Source organism: Lathamus discolor, chromosome 5 (assembly GCF_037157495.1).
Source record: "Lathamus discolor isolate bLatDis1 chromosome 5, bLatDis1.hap1, whole genome shotgun sequence".
Lineage (NCBI taxonomy): Eukaryota > Metazoa > Chordata > Aves > Psittaciformes > Psittacidae > Lathamus > Lathamus discolor.
Genome location: NC_088888.1, coordinates 12062261 through 12083520, shown reverse-complemented (window position 1 = coordinate 12083520; position 21260 = coordinate 12062261). Strand labels below are relative to the sequence as shown.

Sequence of the window (21260 nt, the reverse complement as noted above, 5' to 3'; positions counted from 1 at the left end):
TATAACCACAAGGATGTTTGAAATAATAAAGTCACAGTGTCCAGATATTATGGGGAATAATACATGCTGTTGGAGATCAGGGACCAATGAAGAAGCAATTAGAAATATGCCAAGAAAAAAACATATTATGTCATGGAAATTAAGGAAAAAAAAATCATTGCTAGAGAGCATGAGGGAGAATCTGAAGAATGTTTTCACCAGAAGCTCCCCAGCTTTAGGAACCTTCTTGGAGCAGCTGCTGAGCTTGAAGAAGGCTACAGCATGTTAGGGAATGAGAGAGCCACCGTGAGATGCCAGAAACAGTGAAGCAGATTGTGAGTTGAATGACAAACGTGTAAACTGCCGGTTGCTATAAAGGGCCATAGTGTCAGGAAATGTTGGAGCCTGCTGTTCTGTTTCTGGAGGCATTCAGGAAGAATGCAAGTAGAAAGAACACTGTATAGGTTGAATAGCATCAAGAAACATTGGAGAAGGCCATGAATACCTTTAAGCCTGTTCGGGGGGGATCCAGACAAGGCAGTGAATTACTGGAGTGGCTAGCAATGCAGCCACATAGAAACCAAGGCAAGGCTGTGATCTCCCAACGGCCCAAGATACCAGAAAAAAAGCTCAAGAAAGAATGCAGATTGCCAGGGGGACTGAAGAATCCTGCATATAAACTAGGGACAACTGAAAAGCTGTGAGATCGGTCAGGAAGCACAGGGTAAGGTCATAGACTGAAACAACTCAGATGTCTGATTTCACCATTTGACTAACAGAAGAAAGATGTGACCCAAGATAATCCTGCCTGCTTCTCCTTTGGAGTGCAGAACAGAATCCCTTTCAGTACTGTCTTAAAGCAATGAATGCTTCCTGCTGAACAACCGATGCCATGTATGGAAAATAGCTATCTATCCTATGTCATTGTATGTGTTTAAACTGGGCCTTGGAAACCACAGGAGGCTAGGAGAGGAAAATAATCTCTTTGGGAGAAGGGAAACTTTTTAAGGGCTAAGTGTGCAGACGCAGGGAGCCCCTTTGCCCCTCACAGCAGTTACACAGCCCGTAGATATCACTGGTCTTTCATCATGAGTTTAGAAAGCACTAATAGAGAAAAACAGCATGGAAAATGTGTCTTATGCAACACCTAACCCCAGAGCACTGGTCCTAAACAGAGTAACATGGCCAATGTGTTTATAATTCACCGTGCTGGAGCGATGCCTTGCTATAGCCTGGGCAGAGCGACAGCCTCAGCTCCTCTCTGGCAACCGCGGTTTGCAGAAGAGACACTCTACTTGAAACCTGCTCTTTGCTGCACATCTTCCCAGGGGAACCCTGACTGGCACCAGCAGTGCATCTTCTCCCTCCTCACACAGCTCAGCCTCAGGAGACCCATTCTGCAGCCTGCGTTTGGATGGGGAGGGTGGAGGTGAAGGAGATAAAAAGTAATTTTTCATAAGATCTGCTGCAGAAGACTGAAAACAGACAGGTTTCCAACCTCTTCCCTTTGTTTGCCTTAAGGTCTCTCAATTTCTGTATCAGGCTCTGGTTCAGCTTCCATTAGCACTTCCTCATCAACATCGTTAACAATGGTTTCCTCACTGAGGGTATCACTAGGATTATACTTACTGCCAGAATCCTCTGGCACAAAATCGCTGTCTGAGTCAGAGCAGAGACATAATTAACCCTCGTGGTACTCTCTGAGGAATGAACTGAATACCTAATAAGATTTATGGGGCATCAAATTGATCCTGCTCCTAAGGAGAAAAGCATCCACTGGCTGATGTTAGCATTGCCACTGAGGAGCAAGGAGGTTCCTGTGTCAACACAGGAGACATCTTCACCTCACCTGCACATGGCCTGCATTACCTTAATTGTGTTATTACATGTCTGAACAGCAGACCACTTGTTTACTGCTCTGGCCCTGGATTAGATCATGGTTTCATTACCCAAAGAAAACTATCAGTGTCAATGGATGCTGAGCTTGTTTGAAACCGGTCAGGCTGGAGTCAGGCAGGGCAAGACTATCTCACTTGAAATTACCAGCATTCCGTTTGCAAACACCCTTCAAACATTCCTGATCATATTCTTAAACTCTAGGACTAGATTTATGATTCAACCTACAACTCCAGAGGCTGAAATAGAGCTGCTGGAAAATTTTCACCCACATACAGAGAAGACTGTTGCCCCACAGAAGAGAAATAAGAGTCAAAAGGAGAAATAAGAGTCAAGACTGATACAAACTTGCATGGGTTTGCCGTTTTCAACTCCAGAGACAAGAGCTTTACTTCCCTCCAAAAAGTAATCAGCCACTTCAGTGGCAGACATTTGCAAGCAAAGCTAATTAACTTCCTAGGTCCAGAAGGATCCCCTCCCAAAAGCTGATAATACATCCCAGTGGGGTAGGAGAAGGGTAGTACAGTCCTAGCTGGCTGGGAGGGATCCCTGGAGAAGTACGTATCATACAGATTTCTGTCTGCAAAAACCAGTAGTCTGCTAGGATCTGGAAGCCTCAAAATCCTTTCACTTCTGCTGGGAATTCAGTTCAAAGCAGCTGCATCTAAATGCTGCATAGCAAATGCTAAGCTGGCAAATCTTTCTTATGATTCTTGTTTTTAAATCAACAAGAGTAAACTCTACAGAAAAAGAGGTAGCTGTAGGGCAGCCACATATACCCTAACTGTTTAAAATAAAAGGGAAAACAACCCTAAGGAAAAAAAATAAGAGTATCTGAAATATGTATATGCAGACGCACTGCCCTGTCTCATCTCTTTGTGCTGCATAAGGGGCACACAGATGGGCTGAATCCTTATACAGAGAGATCTGGTACAGAGATTCCTTAGAAAACATGAAGCTACCAAGCTACCATTCCCAGTTCTTCTTCCTCCCAGGCAGGAGTGGGTAACAGGCAGGGAGAGGAGGAAGGAGGGTCAGCATCAGGCTGGGAATTGCCTGAAGGCCCCTCATCTTTCCCCAAAGCATATAATGAAGAGAGTGGTATTTCCTCCTTCATTCACATCCCTTGTGTATCTGTTTCTGGCATCTGTGTGACCTCTAAACTTCTGCCTCATCTGAAAGAAGGGGGAACTTTGTTATTTATTCCTGAAGCAGCAAGATCACTTCAACCTCTGACTTAATTCGTACACACAATAAAAAATATAACAAGATCAGTAAGAGTTGCTAATGGAGAGAGAAAAACACCTCAGGAAGAATGCAACTGTTAGGACACATTTCAAATCTTGTTAGTAGTTATCCTTTCAACATAAAGTCGCAGCCTTGGCATGTCATTTATAGAGATGTTCTCCCTGTCCCCACTCCTACATGCCAACCTTTCATGTTTTTAATGTACTCCAAATCTTATGTAAACACTAAACTTGCAGATTTGAGGTTAAAACTCCTCTGCAGACTGAAGCCAACTGAAGGGCCAGGTAAATACTTGCAAGCTCCATGACAAGGCCTGCAACAGCAGCAGCATGTTGGAAGGGAGGAATCTCTTCCCAGCACACATCTCAGCTCTTATGTATGCTTTCTGTGGGCCTACAAGCCAAATAGCTACACAAGCTCTGCACTAGACATCTAGAGAAAGAATATGTCATGCTGTAATATCATACATAACACTATAACATCATACTGTAGACATCAGAGGAACACGTGTGCTTGCAAGTTGTTTCCAAAATTGGCAACGCAAATGCTAAGAATCCTCATAGACATTAATCTGACCATAATTTAGACCTCTACCTGCACCAACTCTTGACAAAGGGCAAAGGCTCAAACAGAAGATCTTGAGGAGCCAGCAGCTCTGGCATCCTCTTCTGAGGGCATGGGACAAATTGCTGATTCAGATCCAGTCCTCCTGCTCAGCTCATCCTACTTCTTGTGGAAATGACCACCTCTTCAGCTCTGCCTGCAGAATGGCTCATGTGGACTCACTGGCTTTGGTCAACCTGAGCCAGAGATAGCTTAAAGGGATTAAATAGGAGGTTTCTGTTAACCCAGTTTGATTGAAGTGGGTTAAGGGGCACTCACGCAAGCACCTCTGCAAACACATCATGGGAGGGCATTAATTCCTTTGAAAAAGCAATGACAAGTGGCTGGGACTGCTAAATCAAGAGTCCATTTGAATGAGGCCATGCAACTTCAGGGCCAGCATGGATTTACTTTGCAAACAGCAGAAGTCACTGTTTCCCACCAGCTGCATGTCGCTGCTCTCACAACAGCACAGGGGGAAGAGGAAGTGTGTTACTCTTTTACTTCATCAAGAAGTCAGCAGGGTTCACCCACAAGGAAGGTTCAAGCTTTAGTATTTCAGCAGACTAGGAACTGCTCACATCTTCCTCTCTGCAGGCTGATCTGACAGGGAGGTAATTTCCATCTGATCTGGGCTGAAACACGTAGTTTAGAATTAGAAGTCAACTTAGTTAAAGATATTGAAAGCCCTTCTGGCCCAGATGTAGTTATGGGGAAGGTATCACCGGAAGCATCTAATCTCACTTGCCTGTTGTGGTGATTTGTACTCTTCAATTACATCAGCTATGGCAGCATGAATAGCACAGGTAAACCACCCTTAAGTCATGCCTATCAAATAAAAAGCTTTTCTGTTTAAAGATTCGTGTAAGAAATCAATGTGCTTCCAGTGTGTGCCAGCAGATGATCTAACTCCATCTTAAGCATGCTCAGAAACTTCACGTGACAGTGATAGAAAATCTATGAGCAGTTAATGCTAACAGTGTCTGTCTGCTTCCAGAGTGCTTCAAACGCTAGTTCATGAGCTGGCTACCAGATGTGTTCTCCTTTTCCCTGAAGGCCATCATGAGGACTGCTATTTCATTCTCAAATCTCAACAGTCAATGACATGACAGAATAGAGTCTGCTCTCTAACATATGTCTCTTGCATGACAGCACATTAATTTGAATATGTTATTATGCTGAAGGGACTAAACTGACCACTTAACAGGAAGGGACGCATCTTTCTAGCTATCAAAAGCAAATAGCTTAACCAGAACGCTGTCAGAACAGCATCCAAAAATGAAATGGCAGTTTCTATTAACACCATGCTGGCAACAGGGCAATATGCAGGGACAGCTCTCTTGCAGGTGTTGGCTATTGACACGCTATATGACTATGGCTATTGACATGCACATATGTAAACTCCCTAACATACAGGAAGATTAGATTAGACCATATTAAACGACAGGTTTTTTTTTCCTTATGGTTAAATAAAACTAGGAAACAATGCTGCCTTGTGGAAGGTTATGGCTAAAATGTATGGCAAGTGTGGATCATGGTGTACCCAAGGCTGCAGGCTCCCCAGGGATGTGTTTGGAGTGTGTTTCCTTTCACAGGAGCAAGCAAGAGCACTAGGGAAAAAGAATGAGGATAGTACCAGGCACCCAGATCTCATCCTGACTTGAAGCTGTGATTTGACCAGGACAGGCACTGACCAGGACAGGGCCCCGACCAGGACAGGGCCCCAGAATTGTGCTGTCCAAATACAGCCTTTACTATCACAAACAGCATTTGAACAACAAAGTGACACTAATACTTCATTATCCTGTTAGGACAGTATGAGTCCGAATCACTCGATAAGATGCTTGTGTGCAAGAGAAATAGAAAATCAGCATTGATGTAATTAACTATGTATGGCTTAACCTGGCCAAACCATTAGCCAAGCTGTTTAATACATGAAACCGATAGAAAGGAGCCCTATGTTTTGTTCCTTTGGGAGCTGTGGAGTGAGAACCTGTGGCTCGGTTTGGCATGTTATAACCCATCCAGGAGCACGAACTGCTTCTGACTGCAGCCTCGGTTCTCATGGGTACTGAGATTCAGAAGCCAGTGAGATGTCAAAGACCTCAGATCTTACTGTACTAAAGAGCTATCTGCATCTTTATGCACAAAAATACCCTTTCAAAGGAAAAAATAACCCCTTGTGATTGAAGTTTGCATCAGTACAAATCCTAAGCTGTTTTAGACCATACACACACCAGAATGGAATGTATAATCACCATGCCCATGCCTTCTGCTCAACTTTACCAAGGGCTGGGTTGAAGCTAGTTTGAAAGAAATTACTGTATCTCCTTCTTTAAGCATTAAGCATTCCTGGCAGAAATCCTTGCTTTATAACTAATTCCTCATTAGCACTCCTTTAGACCTGTATAACTGCGCTGACTTTATGCTGCTCCTGGTCCAAGAAAAGGATTATCATCTCAGCACCAAAGTCTGCTCTTAATTAAACTGCTACGGATACAGAAAAAATCCACTGAAATGAATGGAATGGCTCTGGATTCACAGCAGCATAACCAAGATCAGAGTTCGTCCTATTGTTTCCCACCAAATCCATAATTTAGCATTATAATGCATAGTGCTCTCTACAAACTTCTTTTAGCTGGCAAGACCAGCTTGTTTTACCCACCAGTAGTATGCCATGGTGGCAGACAACTATTTTAATGAATTTAATACTCTTTATCTGAATTCCTTATGCAGGAAAGAAAAATACATTTGCAAATAAGAATATGGCACCTGCTTTAGCCTGAATAAAAGCATGAATGTGAAGAACAGGAAACCAAATCTCTCACCCTGAGTGATGCTGAGCAGCTGCAACTTCCATGAACTTTATATGAGTTGCAAGAACTCAAGATCTCTGTGGATGGTATTTTAGTACATAATGCAAGGTCTTTTTCTGCTCTTTTCTTTCAGTTTGTCATTTATGCAAAGGAAGACACTAGATAAAATACTAAAGAAATTACTGTGTGGAATCCAGATGCCTGAACATAACTATACAAAGCAGAACTTGCAGTGGCAATGCATGTAGAAGCTTGATCAAAGAGAGATCATTAATCATGTACACACAGGTTGGATGAGGGGAAAAGGCCTGAGGAAAAACCGCATGAAAAATCTTCATTGCACAGTAGTTACATTATTGCTTCATAGCTTTTTATGGCCTTATATCCAAGCTGAAAAAGACATTACCTAAGGTGGTCTGGGGGATGCAGCAAGGATATACAAGGGGAGGCTGAGGAAAGGGTAGCTGAGGTTTTGCAGTATTCCAGATTTCACTTACAAGTGATGGAATGGCTGTTAAGATCGCTGGAATGATTTCTTGCATGGAAGAAAGCAGAAACTCAAGAAAAGAAAGCAAGATAAGTATGTATGTTTTAGCAGAATTCTTCCTAACTACTAAATTATTATTGGCTGCATACCAAACACTCCACAGAGTGATAAACAACTGTTCATTTTATTTCACTAAACAAAAAGCCCATTGAAAGATTTCTACTATTACTGCATTCACTGGAACTCACTTGGAAAATACAGTTTTGGACATACATCAAATACAGCTTTCAGCTGAATAACTGCAGTGGCCTAAGTTACTTTTCAAACATGTCAAGAAAATGTTCTGTTCTCCAGGCAAGAGGAGAACAACAGAGTGAAGCAGCGCACTAACTATAGGTATCAGACATTCCCCGAGGCTCAGAAATAGCTTCTCCTTTTAATTGCCAAGATTTCATCAACTGGCCTTGTTTTCAGGAGAGCTGGAGGAGGGGCATGGTTTCACATACAGACCCCATTTTTGGTGGCAAGCCAGCAAAAACAGTAGGAATCCCCATATCCTGCTTTGCCACCAAAAAAGGTATGTTTCCAACAGCTGTGTCAGCACACCAGTACATAGGGCCACACAGTAAACTGGAAAAACGAACCCATCTGGGTTAAAAACAAAAGTGTTACTAAAAACGGTGCTGCTTTTAATGCAAGCACTGGTTTGATCCCAGTGCAGAGTTACAAACAGCTGTGGCAGCACAACCGTGGGGCCATAGGTGGTGGTGGTGGCAGGGAAGATGAAATCCTTAAGATCTGCAGCCAGGAACAGGCTGTGCAGAACTGTGTATCAGGCTGTACATAAATGTCGCAGTGACACATCACATTTTCTTCAGAGGTAAAGCCAATTATGAAATCCCTCTCTATGCTCTTTGCCCTGGCTGCTGCAGTTCGTCACCTCCCAGGTTGTGCATATCTTAAACTGGATCACAGAAATCATCTGGGTTAAGGAAGAAGAAATACCAAAATGGGTTTGCTTTCTAATCTTGCTCTGTTGCATTAGCTCACCTGCAGAAACTGTGAATTACAGGGCTAATGACTGACCATTAGCAAGCTCCTGAAACAGCTCTTGTGTCAAAAGAACCATACAAGATCCTGAACATTTGAGTCAAAATCAAAATCCTCTAAAAATCAATCAACCCTAAGGTGCTTCTGAGTGGACAGCCCCAAACTGGGGTCAGGAAATATCTGTGTCCAACTCTAAAACGCAAATCCAAATTTGGTGAGCAATGGTTCTGTGAAAAGTTGTGCTCCCCACACCTTCATTTTCAGGTATTTACATCCCCCATGTGTCTGTAAAACACTGCCAAAAGCAATTCTTGCTCTACTGTTACAAATGGCTACCCAAAGCCTAAGATAGTGGAGAAGCACTCCCTCCCTGTTAGGTTCTGTGGGATAATAGTTTTAGGCTCTTTCAATACGTCAATCACCTTTAATCAGAATCTGAAAGACATCTCTTACGTTTCTGAATCACAGAATCACAGAATCCCAAGGGTTGGAAGGGACCTCAAAAGATCATCTAGTCCAACCCCCCTGCTTGGTTCTCACACTCAGCAGCATCTAAACTCTGTGAGCAGTTCTGGAAATGAAAAACAAGAAAGTTTTAATTCTTTCCACTATTCATAGCCTCCACGCATTGGTCTAAAGCCCTTCACCAGAATTGCTTAGACCACGTTTGTAACACCCACAAGTCACAATGTATTAATGTTTGGCAGTCTGGTTAGGGCAGACTAAAGTCGATCCCCACAGTAACAATTATTTTCTGCTTTACTGACTCAGGGAAACTCATTCTAGTTTTTCTCCCCTTACCTCCCATCAGCCCTTTCATTTCTATGCCACATTTCTTCATTCTCCCTTGCACCTATTGTGTCTTTTGCGGTCAAAAACCCTACAGCTACTATTTCCCCATGTTGCTACTGGAGACTTACACACAGACCTGCCCTAAACTTTCCTGTTCACTTGTTTGGCCACACCGCTGAGGATTGCCCAGTTCAGTAAAGCTAACTTGAAGTTGTGAGTCACTGTCAGGAGCTGCTGGGCTTCAGTGTGTCCCTATGAAATGAGGGTTGCAATTTCTAGGTGTTTATTGTAATTGCAGCGGTTACACAAGCCATGTAACGCCGGCAGAGCTCAGCACTGTGGCTGGCTACAACTGTTGTGCAATGAAGGAATGGAAAACACAGGTCGGTTCAGGAAATGGGATTTTATAACATAACAGGAGAAATTGGGGATTTTATCCCTCATTTCTCTTTCGAAATGAGTTTCAGTCGGTTTTATGTCAATGCGCTGCACACACACACATCTTTGAAAAGGAGTGCTCCCCAAGATCTTTACAATATCGCAACTTCGGGTTTCTGAAACCAGCAGCTTCACTCACCACCTCAGCACCCCTCTGAAAGGCTGCAGCTGCCTCAGCGGCCTAGGCAAGCCAGAGAGCTGCTCTTAAACATCCTTTCTGTTCAACATGGACACATCCCCTAACCTCACAAAGGACCTTCCAGCTGGGAAAAGCAGGACCACATCCAGCTGTAGAAGCCAGGCGAGACAACCTTTACGCTGGGGGTCTGCCTGTCAGCGCTGGGCTGGAGCGCTGCCCTCACCTCTCGCCGGGCCCTCCTCACCAAGCCAGGCCACGACGCTGGTCCACCCGCGCCTCCACCCCTCTGTGGGGCTCCGGCTGAGGGGCAGTCCCAGGGGCCTCCCGCACCCGGGCTGTGGAGCCCCGCAAGAGCCACCTCACCGGGCGCCCAGCTCCGGGAGAACCGCTCGGGAATCGAACCCGCGACTCTCGCCCCGCAGCCCGCTCGGCTCCCGCAGCCACCTCTGCCTGCATCCCGCCGCGCCTCGCGGGGGCGCTGTGGCAGCCGCGCTCCACCCCCGGGCCCGCGATCCCTGACTCATGCGCTTCGCGATTGGGCCACAACTTCTCGCCGGCCAATGGGAGGCGCCGGCTCGCAGCGGCGCAGCGCCCGCCGCTTTCGGCGCCATCTTGCCGCCGGGTGTCCGAGCAGCGCACCGCGCCGGCCCCGCCATGCCGCACTACCAGGCCTGGGAGGAGTTCACGCGTGCTGCCGAGAAGCTCTACCTCGCCGACCCCATGAAGGTGGGGACGCCGCACCGACGGGCCTCGCGGGGGGGACGGGAGGGATGCGCGGCTGAGGCGGGCCTTCGCCGCTCGCGGTAGGCCCAGGGCGGAGCGGCTGTGTGGTGAGGCGGTGGCCGCGGCGCTCTCGGTTCGTGTCCCGTGGCTGCCCAGGGAGGCAGGCGGGCGGGCTCCGAGCCCACGCTGGGCCGTGGAGCCGGCTGCGGGGCGGCCTTCCGGGCAGGATGCGGGTCCCCGGCGGGCTCAGGGCCGCAGGTGTGCTCAGCGTGGTTGTGGCCTGCAGCGGGCAGGCGGGAAGCGGCAGCCGGGAGGAGGGTGCTCATGTAAGACCCGCAGATCGCGCGTAGAGGACGGCGCAATAAGTGGTGTTACCGAGGTGCGGGCCTCGAGAACCGAACCTCGGAGACGTGCTCGTTTACAGTGTGCTGTTAGAACTGGGATTACGAGTTCTGCGGAATGCAAGGTGTGTCGGGAGTGGGTTTGGTTTAGGAGTTGAGAACCTCTAGGACCGCATCATTTGAATCCGTCTTTCTAAAGAGTTAAAGCATTCATTAGGTCTTATGTGGTGATGCCTGCAGTGCCTTTGCAGACTGGAAGGTGCTTGCTTTCTAAACAGTAATTGCTCTAAGAATATTCTTGCTGTATGACTGCTTTTTTGGTTTTGGTAACTTTTTCAGGAATGTAGTTTGTGCAACTGGTAAAAGTAACTTAAGTACTCAGAAAAAGCGCAATAACTTCGCCAAAGAGCAGCACAAAAGGCAATGTGGAACTTGTGCTCGAGAAAACATTAGGGAAAAAAAGACCTAGTTTTCTTCACCAAAAATAGAGGACATGGAGACACCTACGGAAGTAGTTTGTAACAGTGGAGTCCCCAGTGTTGGGCATGTTTTAAGATTCATCTGAACAGGGTGCTGGGACACCTAGTCTGGGCCATGCTTTGCCTGGAAAGATTGGATTAGATGATCCTGAGATCTCTTCCAACCTGGTGTTCTATGATTCTATGATCTGCCTTTAACTAGTGTAGGCGATGACTTCATATGCAGTTGCCACTATCTACTGACAGTAAAACTGTCTTGTTTTACCTTCTTATGCTCTGTAATAGTCAATGAAATGAAAGACAAGGGATGTTGCTGCAGCCAGGAGTTCCTCTTCCCCTTTTCTGCAGGGGCCTCCGAAGGCAATCCCTCCCCGTCCATGACAATAAACTTGCCTTGTACGAAGGAGTTTATGTAGGCTCCAGAGTCACGACACCAGTATGGAGAACAAGCCTGAGGAGCTTTTGTGTGTAACTTGGCTTGTCAAGGAGCTGAGGGAAGAGCAAGAATCGTGGGAGAGAGTCCATGTTCTCTGTGGGCTACTGAGCTCAGTAGTGAATGGCCCTGTCTTTTGTGGGAACAAGCTATCTGTCAAGTCCATGTCTGCTTATGGCAGCCTCTCTTGTTCTTTTGGAACAGTAGGAACTCTCAGTGAGGAGTTGAATCTTGAAAGCAGTTAATTTGAAAGAAGTTCTTCAGTCTTCTGATTTTAATTACTTAAAAAGTGCCGCTCTTTGTATCTTCCCTTTCCACTTGCAAAAACATCAGAACACTTCGAATCTGTCTGTAGGCAGTGGCGCAGCTATTGAAATAACTGTGGTGGCTGGAAATACGACTGGTTTACATATTAGGTTAGGTATCATAGAAGAAAAAGTACTACTGTTAAGCTTACCTCACTGAGTTAATCCCTTTCAAGTCTTCATTTAGACTTGATTTTAGATTTAGACTTTTTTTTTTAAAGTGTTTCAGGGTTATAAACACAAGCTTCCAGTTAGTTCTTCTGAAGTGTCTTGTATTGCCACACCTCTTGTGGTTCATTCTGCCTGTCACTGAGGTCTCTGCAGTTCTCCTTGCTGTATTTACCATGGTTTTGAACATGTCTGATGTGAAGTTTCTGATGCTGCTCTAATACTGGTTTTATATGGTAGGGAGGGAAATGTGATGGTTCAACTCCCACATCGTCCTGGCTGTGGGATTAGTGGTCACCACGGAGGAGATGAAAATATGAAGCAGTGCATACTTATAATAAAAGGTAGTCTGAATGTGGGCAGATTATCTTCAGGTGTGCTCTTAGAATTGTTAGCTGTGGACCTTAATTCTTATAATGTTTGTCATTTCAGGTGCGGGTTGTTCTCAAATATCGTCACTGTGATGGGAACCTCTGTATCAAAGTCACAGATGATGTAGCTGTAAGTACAGAATATATTTCTCTTTCAGGGCTTATTGTGCCTCTCGCAGACTTGCATTTTGCTGTCAGTCAAGTTGAGAGCTCTTGGCTGTTGCTTTGAGAGTGCCTGACTGCTCTCTAAACTTGTGCTCAGCCTTCCTTAGTTGCTGTGTCTGCGACTGACACTGACTTGCGGTTCAACTCTGCACAGTCCAGGAAAAGTAACATTTCAGTGTCCTTCACAGGTGTCAGCATAATTCAGGATTTTAGGAAAACAAGCACTACGAAAATCCTGCAGGCTCTCTCTATCTGAAAATGCTTCATGGAGCAACATTGGTGGCTTCAGCTGAAGCTTTTCAGGAGCATCTTCAAACACAGGTGTCTAGTAGTGTGAGTGTGGCCCTTTTCATTTGCTCAGAGTGGTGACAACTTCCAACCATAGGTTAAGCTCCTTTTTGGTGATTGTGAGACAGTGGAGTGATGATGAGACAAAGTCAAGATTCCATTGCCGTTCAGAGATCCCATTTTCTGAAATGCTGCCATGGTGTCAGGTACTCATTCGGTGAATACTGGAACATACATGCAATATGAAATTCTGCACTGTTCTTCCCAGGGCTGTTGTTCAAGGAGGTGGAGCAGCTGTGCTTACTGGTTGCTCTTGTTCTAAGTAGCCTGGAAGGGTGCTTAGAAACATTGTGGGGGGTTTAGGGTGGTGAGCATTGGTGTATGTGTGTTAATGTACATGACAGTGCCAGGTCCTTGCTGCTAGTGATGTAGCCAAGTTGTTTTTCTGCAGTTCAGAGTAAGCAACAGTAGTCTGCCCTTCTCTGATCTTCAGACTTGGAAAAAGTCAAATTTCTTCTTTCCAGGAAAAGCAGTCTGGCATGGTATTCCAATAGCTGCGAGAGATGTGAAACTCTACTTCTTGATAGGGTGATAGGGCTTGACAAGGGCAAGATGTTGAGTTCGGGGCACTGGTAACAGGGGGAATGGGGGCAGCTTAGTTGAAATCTTACATATGGGAAGTTGGAGTTGGCTGGTTCATGACTGAACTCTCTTCAGTTACAGGCTTTCCTACCTGCTTGCAGTCAGGGAAAGCTGTTACGCTGGGAGATGGCAGGGGATTGGTTTTGTTGGGGATTGGGGCAGGGTGTGGGGGAGGGCTGCCTTTTTTCTAAAGGCAAGAAGGGAAGTTTTCTTTGATGCTCAATCCGTAGAACTCAAACAGTTGAAGGAAAAAAGAAACTGTTTTCTACTGCTTGTCTCTAGTTTAAAATAGGAATGTATTACTGGCAAAAGTCACTGTGTTCACAGCACTGAGGAGTGGAGTATTATGGGTTTTTTTCACTGTTAGATCAGCCTGGGCAGTCATACTCAGGCTGTACAAATGTAAGGAATTACTTGGTAAAAAAACCCCTAAGCAGTTATGTTGTAAGTCGCTAACATATTGCTTGTCCCTTTTGCATTTACAGGCTTGTCATATCAAAGAGTTCCTTTTTATCTTAATCAGATGCAATGTTCCTTATTTAGGACTGTCTTACATTTTGCCTAAGAGAAGGGATCCCCATCAGTAGGAAATACTGATTTTTGTGTCACTGGCAGTGTAACACCAAGGACTGTGAAAGGCAAGATAAACTTTCTTCCAGAATACAGTGAAATAGGAAAGGAATTACAGATTTAAAATCTGGTTTTGTTTTTCAGAGAACACAAACACGAGTGTCTTTTGAAGACAGCTTTAACCCTAAGTTTTAGCACCTTCTTCGGGAGAGAAGAAACCAGGATAAATCATGAGCTTCTCTATTTTCAAAATGGAAGGTGTGAGCCTTTCAAAGAAACTTTTGTCAACACGGATGTGTTTTAAAACAGGGTAGACTAGATGTTGTTGCTGATGATGATTGGTAATAACATGCCGCAAATGAACATTTAAGTACTTGTTTCATGTGTTTCAAGCATAATTATCTTGCAGCTATAAGCAGGATAAAACCAGTTTGAGTGAAATCTGATGTGAATCAACTTTCTCTTACAGTGTTTGCTGTATAGAACAGACCAGGCACAAGATGTAAAGAAGATTGAGAAATTCCACAGTCAGCTCATGCGACTCATGGTGGCGAAGGAATCCCGCAGTGCTGCCATGGAAACAGACTGAACTGCTGCAAATACAATGAGTGCTCCGGTCATATTTCACTGGAAGAAGATAGCTCTTGGATTTGAACGAATACTGGGACAGGAGATGCTTTCAAGGACTAAGTGGACTGATGGCAAGTCTGCAGCATTTCCCCTCCCACCCTCCAGGCTCTGCTTTGGAAAACTAGGGAAATAAATGCTTTCAGTTGAAAGCTTATATTTATTTTGGGGAATTGAACAAGAAACTAGTCTTACCCAGTAGGTATGCTAAGAAGACAAGTAAATATTTAAAATCTATAGTACTTTAATCTGAATTTGATGGGCCACAAGCTTATTTCTGGAAAGTAACTATTTCCTACAGGTTTCATTGTGTTCATACCTTATGCTGGTATATTTGCACAGTGGGAAGGTTTATTAACCTGACGAGTACTGTAGCATGATGACTGGATCTAATAAATATCTACATAAATGATACACATCAGTGGGGTTTAGGAGAACAGATGTTTTCTGCACTGCAATGTTAAAATTGCCATTTTGTATTGGCACTGTCATTAGCAAGACTTCAGCTTTTACTATTATCTTGGTCATAAGCTGTGCATTATCTGTGATGCAGTTTGTAGAACTCTTATATTGGTTAAATAAAACTTCCGTATTTTAAAAATGGAAGTAGAACTTTGCTTGAACATTGCTAGAGATGGATGAGAAACTGGGAGTTTCTTTTCTGCTTATGAAAATATTAGAGAGTAGTGGCTTTTTTCCAGACTTGGAACTATTTTAGACTAGCCAGGGGACCTTTTCCCATCCTTGCTTCAGGCATTGTTGAAGTATATCAGCAAGACAATTTCTGGAAGCTCTTGCCTGTTGTATTAATAGAAAAAAAATGCAGCCAAACACTCCAGCTTCCTTATTTTAGCAGTTTGCAAACTGCATTTTCAGATATTATATGTGGCAGAGGGATGTCAGCCAACTGAATCAATGGCTGAAAACCAGCTTAATAAACACTTAAAATACCACCGTCAAAACCAGACCAGTGCTTCTGTGGTTTAGACTTGTTTTTCACTGGTACCTCTGGGAAGGTGCTGGAAGGCTTTTTGCTGGAAATCCCAATAGCTGAAATGGAACTTGCTTTGACTAGTTCTTGCATACTTAAAACCAGATGAATATTTTATTGAGATTAGCTTATTGGCATAACTAGACTTTTCCAGGACTAATGTTTTGGGTTAAACCAAGCCTCGAAAAGTCTGTAGTGGCATTTCTATGTAACAAAAAAATCTACTGAAATAGCTACCTGCTGTCACTTACATAAAAATAATTGAGCTACTTGGAAGCAGTGGAGTTCCCACATTTGCCAAAGGCTTGGAAAAAAACCCAGGCTTGAATATTGCATTAGAGTACCCTTTTAACTGAACATATGACGATGCATATTGTTGGAACAGAGCTAAAATTCCCAGTGAAGACTCACATCCTAGTCTACAGGAGTGACTGCTATGTATGTAATGGTTTTGGGTTTGTACTGGCTTTTGAAATACAAATAAATCCAGAGAGAAGGTTAAACTTTGTTTGAAGTTAATGAAGATACTGTAATAGTGAACGTTTTCCTTGATGCTCCAAATTATTTTCCTAATGTTTGCAATATAATATATTAAGTAGATGAACCACTTCTGTCTAAAGCACTGCTTTGTGCTATGAATGGTCCCTTTGCAAAGTCATGCAAAGATTTAAGCTGTTAAACTGGCAGGTGAAAAGGCTGCAGCTGTTCTGGTGTAGTTTTTGGATATCTCTTATAAAATGGTTTGGCATGTAGGTGTCTTCTGTGAGCTTGAAGTACAGAAACGCTTGACTGATCTTTAAGGTCTCTTCCAACCCAAACCATTCTCTGATCATGATGATGCTTGCTTATGCTTGGGGGATACAGTAAAGAGGGAGAGAGAGAGAGAGAAGGCTGTAGACAGACTTAGTGTGTGTGTGTGTGTGTGTGTAGATCTTTTTATATATATATTGAAGCAGGTTTTAGAAGGGGGGTACTGTTGTCCAGTGGAGATAGGGATGACAGTACTATGTACAGTAGCAGCTGTCAAGCAAAAGAAGCAGGGAAATGGATTTCTGGTTTTCTGAATTCGGAGATTATTTCTGTAAAACCATAAGGAAAGACTAATGCTGCTTTTGTAAGAGATGTATTGTTCAGCTTATTTCCCATATACTCGCAGAAAAACTAGGGTGGTTCTGTGCAGTCAAGAATACCAACAAATCTACTGCTTGAAAAGAAAAGACAAAAGCTTTTGGAAATGACTGGTGCTTCTTGACTGTCCTGGAGTTTTCAGCAACTTCAGTACTGTGTGTGAGCTCAAAGCTCTGCTTTTTTGCTCTTGAGAGTACATATGTACACTGATCACTTCCCTGACAAACCTTCAGGTCCATCGTATTGCCAAATACTCAAATGTGGCCATTGGTATGTGATGAAAAACCCAGCTTGATGTGGTTGCTGTGCCAAAGGGGTGACTGGATGCTCTGCATGTGAAGCACTGAATTTGGCAGCCCAGCATGTGAGCAAATGCTTCTGATCACCACGTGGGAGTTTGTGCCAGTCACAGGCACAAACAGGAGCAGATGGGCTACATGTGCTGCTAGAGACAGGTAATCTTTGAGAAGGGGAATGATTAAAAAGGACCCTTTTGCTTGCTGTAGCTACTTTTGTTGCTGCATGTTAGTTATCTTCAGTAATTGTTTTGTGAGAACAGTTTAATAAAGAATATTGTTCTTGTTCTTGCACAAAGAAATTGGATTAGTATACCCATGGAATTTATTCTGGTTTTCTGGTGTTCTCACTTCCCGCATTCTCTGAGTGCCTTTAATTCAATTCTTTCTTTGTGCACAGCACTTAAGCTTTGTGTCTCAAATCTTCCGTGCACTACTATCACTTCTGTTTTCCTTAAAGGGTTTTAACCCTGATCTTCTACAATGTAGTCTGTTCTGGAAAGTGTATTCTTGATTACATAAAGATCCTTAAATTATCTGTAGAAGTGAGAATTTTGATGACAGGTCTTTGATTTAGAGACCCTTATGGAAAGGGGCCTTTGTTCCCACTGATGTCCCGACCTGACACTTTTAAGAGTGACGGATTTATTCTGTAAAATCGGATGCTTTGGTACACAAGGTCTGTCACAATGCGAAGTGGAACTGAAGCCAAGCAGGTGCATTTAAAAATGTTTTAACTTGTCAAAATAATTACATTTTATCTCTGTAAGTTCCTTCCTGCAGTATAAAAGTGGCTAATAGTCAATATTTTGCTATAATAAATGTGAAAAAGCCTGGTTTTCTGCCAGATGTGGTTAAGACTTGCAGAATCACTGGGCTGGAAGGGACCTTAAAGCTCATCCAGTTCCAACCCCTGCCACAGGCAGGGACACCTTCCACTAGACCAGGTTGCTCCAAGCCCCGTCCAACCTGGCCTTGAACACTGCCAGGGATGGGGAGCCACAGCTTCTCTGGGCACTCTGCCAGGGCCTCAGCACCCTCACAGTAATTAATTTGTTCCTAATACCTAATCTAAATCTCCCCTCTTTCATCTTAAAGCTATTCCCCCTTGTTCTGTCACTAGAGGCCCTTGTGAAAGTCCCTCTCCAGATTTCTTGTAGGCTTAGATGATACTGTAGGTTGCTGTTAAAAGATTACGTTATCTGGAAGCCCTTATACTATAGGCAGAACAAATCCTCTCCATTCATCTTTAGTAAGGATGGTAACAAGCTGTTATCCCTGCAGTGCACTAGTGCTTTTTTCACTTCCGGCTTTATGGGAAAAAATGATACTGTAACTACCTTTTAAGTGAAGCTTGAGATCTAAAGTAGAAAAATTAATATATAGCAAATAGATGTGTTTTTTTCTGTATAACTTGCTCTCATCTAGACTGCAGCTTCTGCACAAGTCCAGTTTTCCTTCAAGAGTCTGAACATTAGTGGGTGACTTTAGGGAGTAGAAGCTTAGCTGAAAACAGTATCATTCTTTGTACAATATGCTCTGTGCTAAGGAAACTTTGAAATTAATTGAATGGAACAAAGCTGTTTTGGTCAAGTGTGTATCTTAGGAGTCTTCTTGTAAGATAACTTTTTAAAGGAAACTGCAGAACTAATCCTAGTTTTTTGCTCAATTAGTGATTACTTCTCAAGACATGGGGTTTCAATTCTGAAAAGCTGATACCACTTTAAAGGTAGATGTTGCATGACTCAACACAAGTGTTTATGAAGATTTTATCTTTTATAAAGGCTTTGAGAGTTCAAAGTTTAAATACAAGCTAGAGTTGAATTGTCTTTATTGCTGGGGATGACAAAAACATGCCTTTCATTTCTTACTACTTTTACCATAAGTAAAAGACTGGCTTCCAGATGAACCTATGCACCTTTCTGCTGGGCTGAGTTGCTATGCACTGAAGGCAGGTGTGGACTTTTTGAGTTTATAGAATTGTTGGTTTTAAGATGAGAATGATGCCACAGTATTTCAGAGGCAGATTCGTTACTCAGCAAAATACAAAGCATGGTAGCTTGCTAAGCCCTGCTGATTAAGCAAGCTTATGTAGGTCCTGTAACTGCTTTAACAGCCTAAATGCTCCCAAGAGAATGTGGGCTTAAACTGGACCATGTAGCACTGACGCCTGTGGAAACCGAGCAAATAAAACCATGGTCACAGCATGATAGCAGAGTTAACTGCCTTCATGCAAGTACAGGCCCTGTTGTTGAACATAAGCTTTGCTTCTGGTGAAGGTACGTGCTTATTTTCTGTGCCAAAGCCAGTTATAGGTGTGAGTCCTGTAATGGGAATGCAATTACTTTCTGCCATTCTAGAAGCATCTTAAGTAATGAGTGCTATTTCTGAGTGCTCTTAGGTGGAAAGAGTATAATAGCATTGTACTCAGCCTGTAAGTACTCCTCATACTGGAGGTGTTGTGAATGTCAGTATTATAAAACTAAAGAGTATGGTGCTTCTCTTAATGTTGGTGTTTATGAAAGTGTTTTCTATTTAAATCAAGACCAGCTCTGTAGATATTTTGCTTTGTTTTTGTAGCCAGTTTTGATCTTGTGCTCGCATTCTTTGCCTCCTTTTTTGTGGCAGTTTTAGTCATTTTATTAGAACTTTAACCACCAGTCATACCGAGAGGTCTGGGAGAGATTGAGTTTTGGGGTTTTTTTTTATTTTCTTTAAGTTGTGTTTGCACGTTGGGTTCATGTTTTGTCTACAAGAAGTGATATCTGTTCATAAAAGGACTAGTCTACATTGTTCTGCTGCTACTGAGCAGAATCTTCCTGAGTACAGGCATGTGTTTACAGCGAGATTCTAGAGCCTGGCTTCTTGGAGGGGGGGCTGAGTTTTCTGGACACCTAGTGAATGGCTTTACCAGCTGATAGTGAGCAGGTGGGAATTTGCTTCTTGCATTGGCTAGCAGAAATACGTATTTTAAATGGGTTGCTCATGCATGTAAAGACAGCCATCTATAATACAGTTCTGCTATCATTATGTGGCTAAAAGATGAAAGGCTTGCCTCAGGGCACTGACAAATGAGCTCTGGCAAACTGTGTGTGGCTTAAAGATGCTACCTCCCAAAGGCATCTGCTCCATTCTGGAGTCGGCAGGCAAGAGGGTGAACTAATGCCTTAGACGTGTTCCTGTGAAAGTGCCTTACTGTAAACTGCCATAAAGGATACCTTTTAAATCTGGGGGCAGGAAGGAAACTGACCTTCTCAGTGAGTGACTGACAGCTATTTTTTGGTTTTTTTTATTAAACACATTGGCTGTGGCAGTGCTGTCCTGTGAACAAGATTCGCCAGGGATTGTTTGTTTGTGCCCATAGCCAAGCTTCTCCTCTGTGTTGGTCACACAGCAGACCCACATAACGTGACTATATTTAAACATGCAGAGAACCAACCATGTTTTAACAGAGCAAACAGCTGCTTTGCAAATAGCTTCTTAACCACTGCAGCATCATTGATCATCTAATGAAAGTGCAAAGCCTGGGATTCCATGGTCAATGTAACAGCTGGTTGCTGGTCCCTGTTGCTTCTGTTACCCTGATTCCAGTGTGCCTCAGAGCCTCAGCTGAACCCTTTGGATGTACAGTGCCCCAGAGAACTCCTTAATGTTCTGGAGAGCTGCCAGTTTGGTTATTTTGCCTGGTTCTGTGCTGAAGTGGCTTCACTGAATGGGTGCTAGAGGGGGAGAAATGGAGGGGTTGAGAGGGGTAGGGAGAACAATAAGAGCAAAAGAGCCAGCAGTTAGACTTGCTTAAGCTGCCATGGAACCCCAGCCTAAATACCTTGCAACTTCCCTGACTTGCTTGTAAAAACCTCCTGTCTGTCCTGTTAAATGCTCTGTAATGTACATGCCATACAATAGTTACCTAAAGATTCAGTATGTCTGAATTTTTCTGTATTGTTCTGTAACGCTACAGAAGTGTGGGACTAAAGACTGTAGATGATACTCTCCCTAATGGCCTGTAGCACTCTGCTAGCCTCTCCAATGGAGTAACCAGAATTGAAGACACAATACAAAGTGAAGATTATATTATGGATTTTTTTTTTTTTTACAAAACTGGTGTAACTCTTAATATTCTTGATGTGCTGATTTAAGAAGGGATCAGCATGTAGGAAGGTGTATGGACTGCCATAGTAACTACTCTGTGCAGCAGATCCAAACCAATACATTCTGAAGGTGCCTCCAGAGTACATCCAGGTGGCTGAACCTTGAAACACAAACACTGAAACACCTACTGTGC

At 43.6% G+C, this 21260-nt stretch overlaps 1 protein-coding gene across 1 annotated transcript; it reads left to right on the top strand.

The window, feature by feature from the left end:
- Positions 1-10023: 10023 nt before the first annotated feature.
- SRP9 (signal recognition particle 9) lies at positions 10024-16054 on the top strand. The gene is made up of 3 exons (XM_065679771.1): positions 10024-10174; positions 12330-12398; positions 14403-16054. The coding sequence occupies exons 1-3, from the start codon at positions 10103-10105 to the stop codon at positions 14520-14522; spliced, it is 261 nt and encodes an 86-aa protein (XP_065535843.1). The 5' UTR covers positions 10024-10102; the 3' UTR covers positions 14523-16054.
- The last annotated feature ends 5206 nt before the right edge of the window (positions 16055-21260 follow it).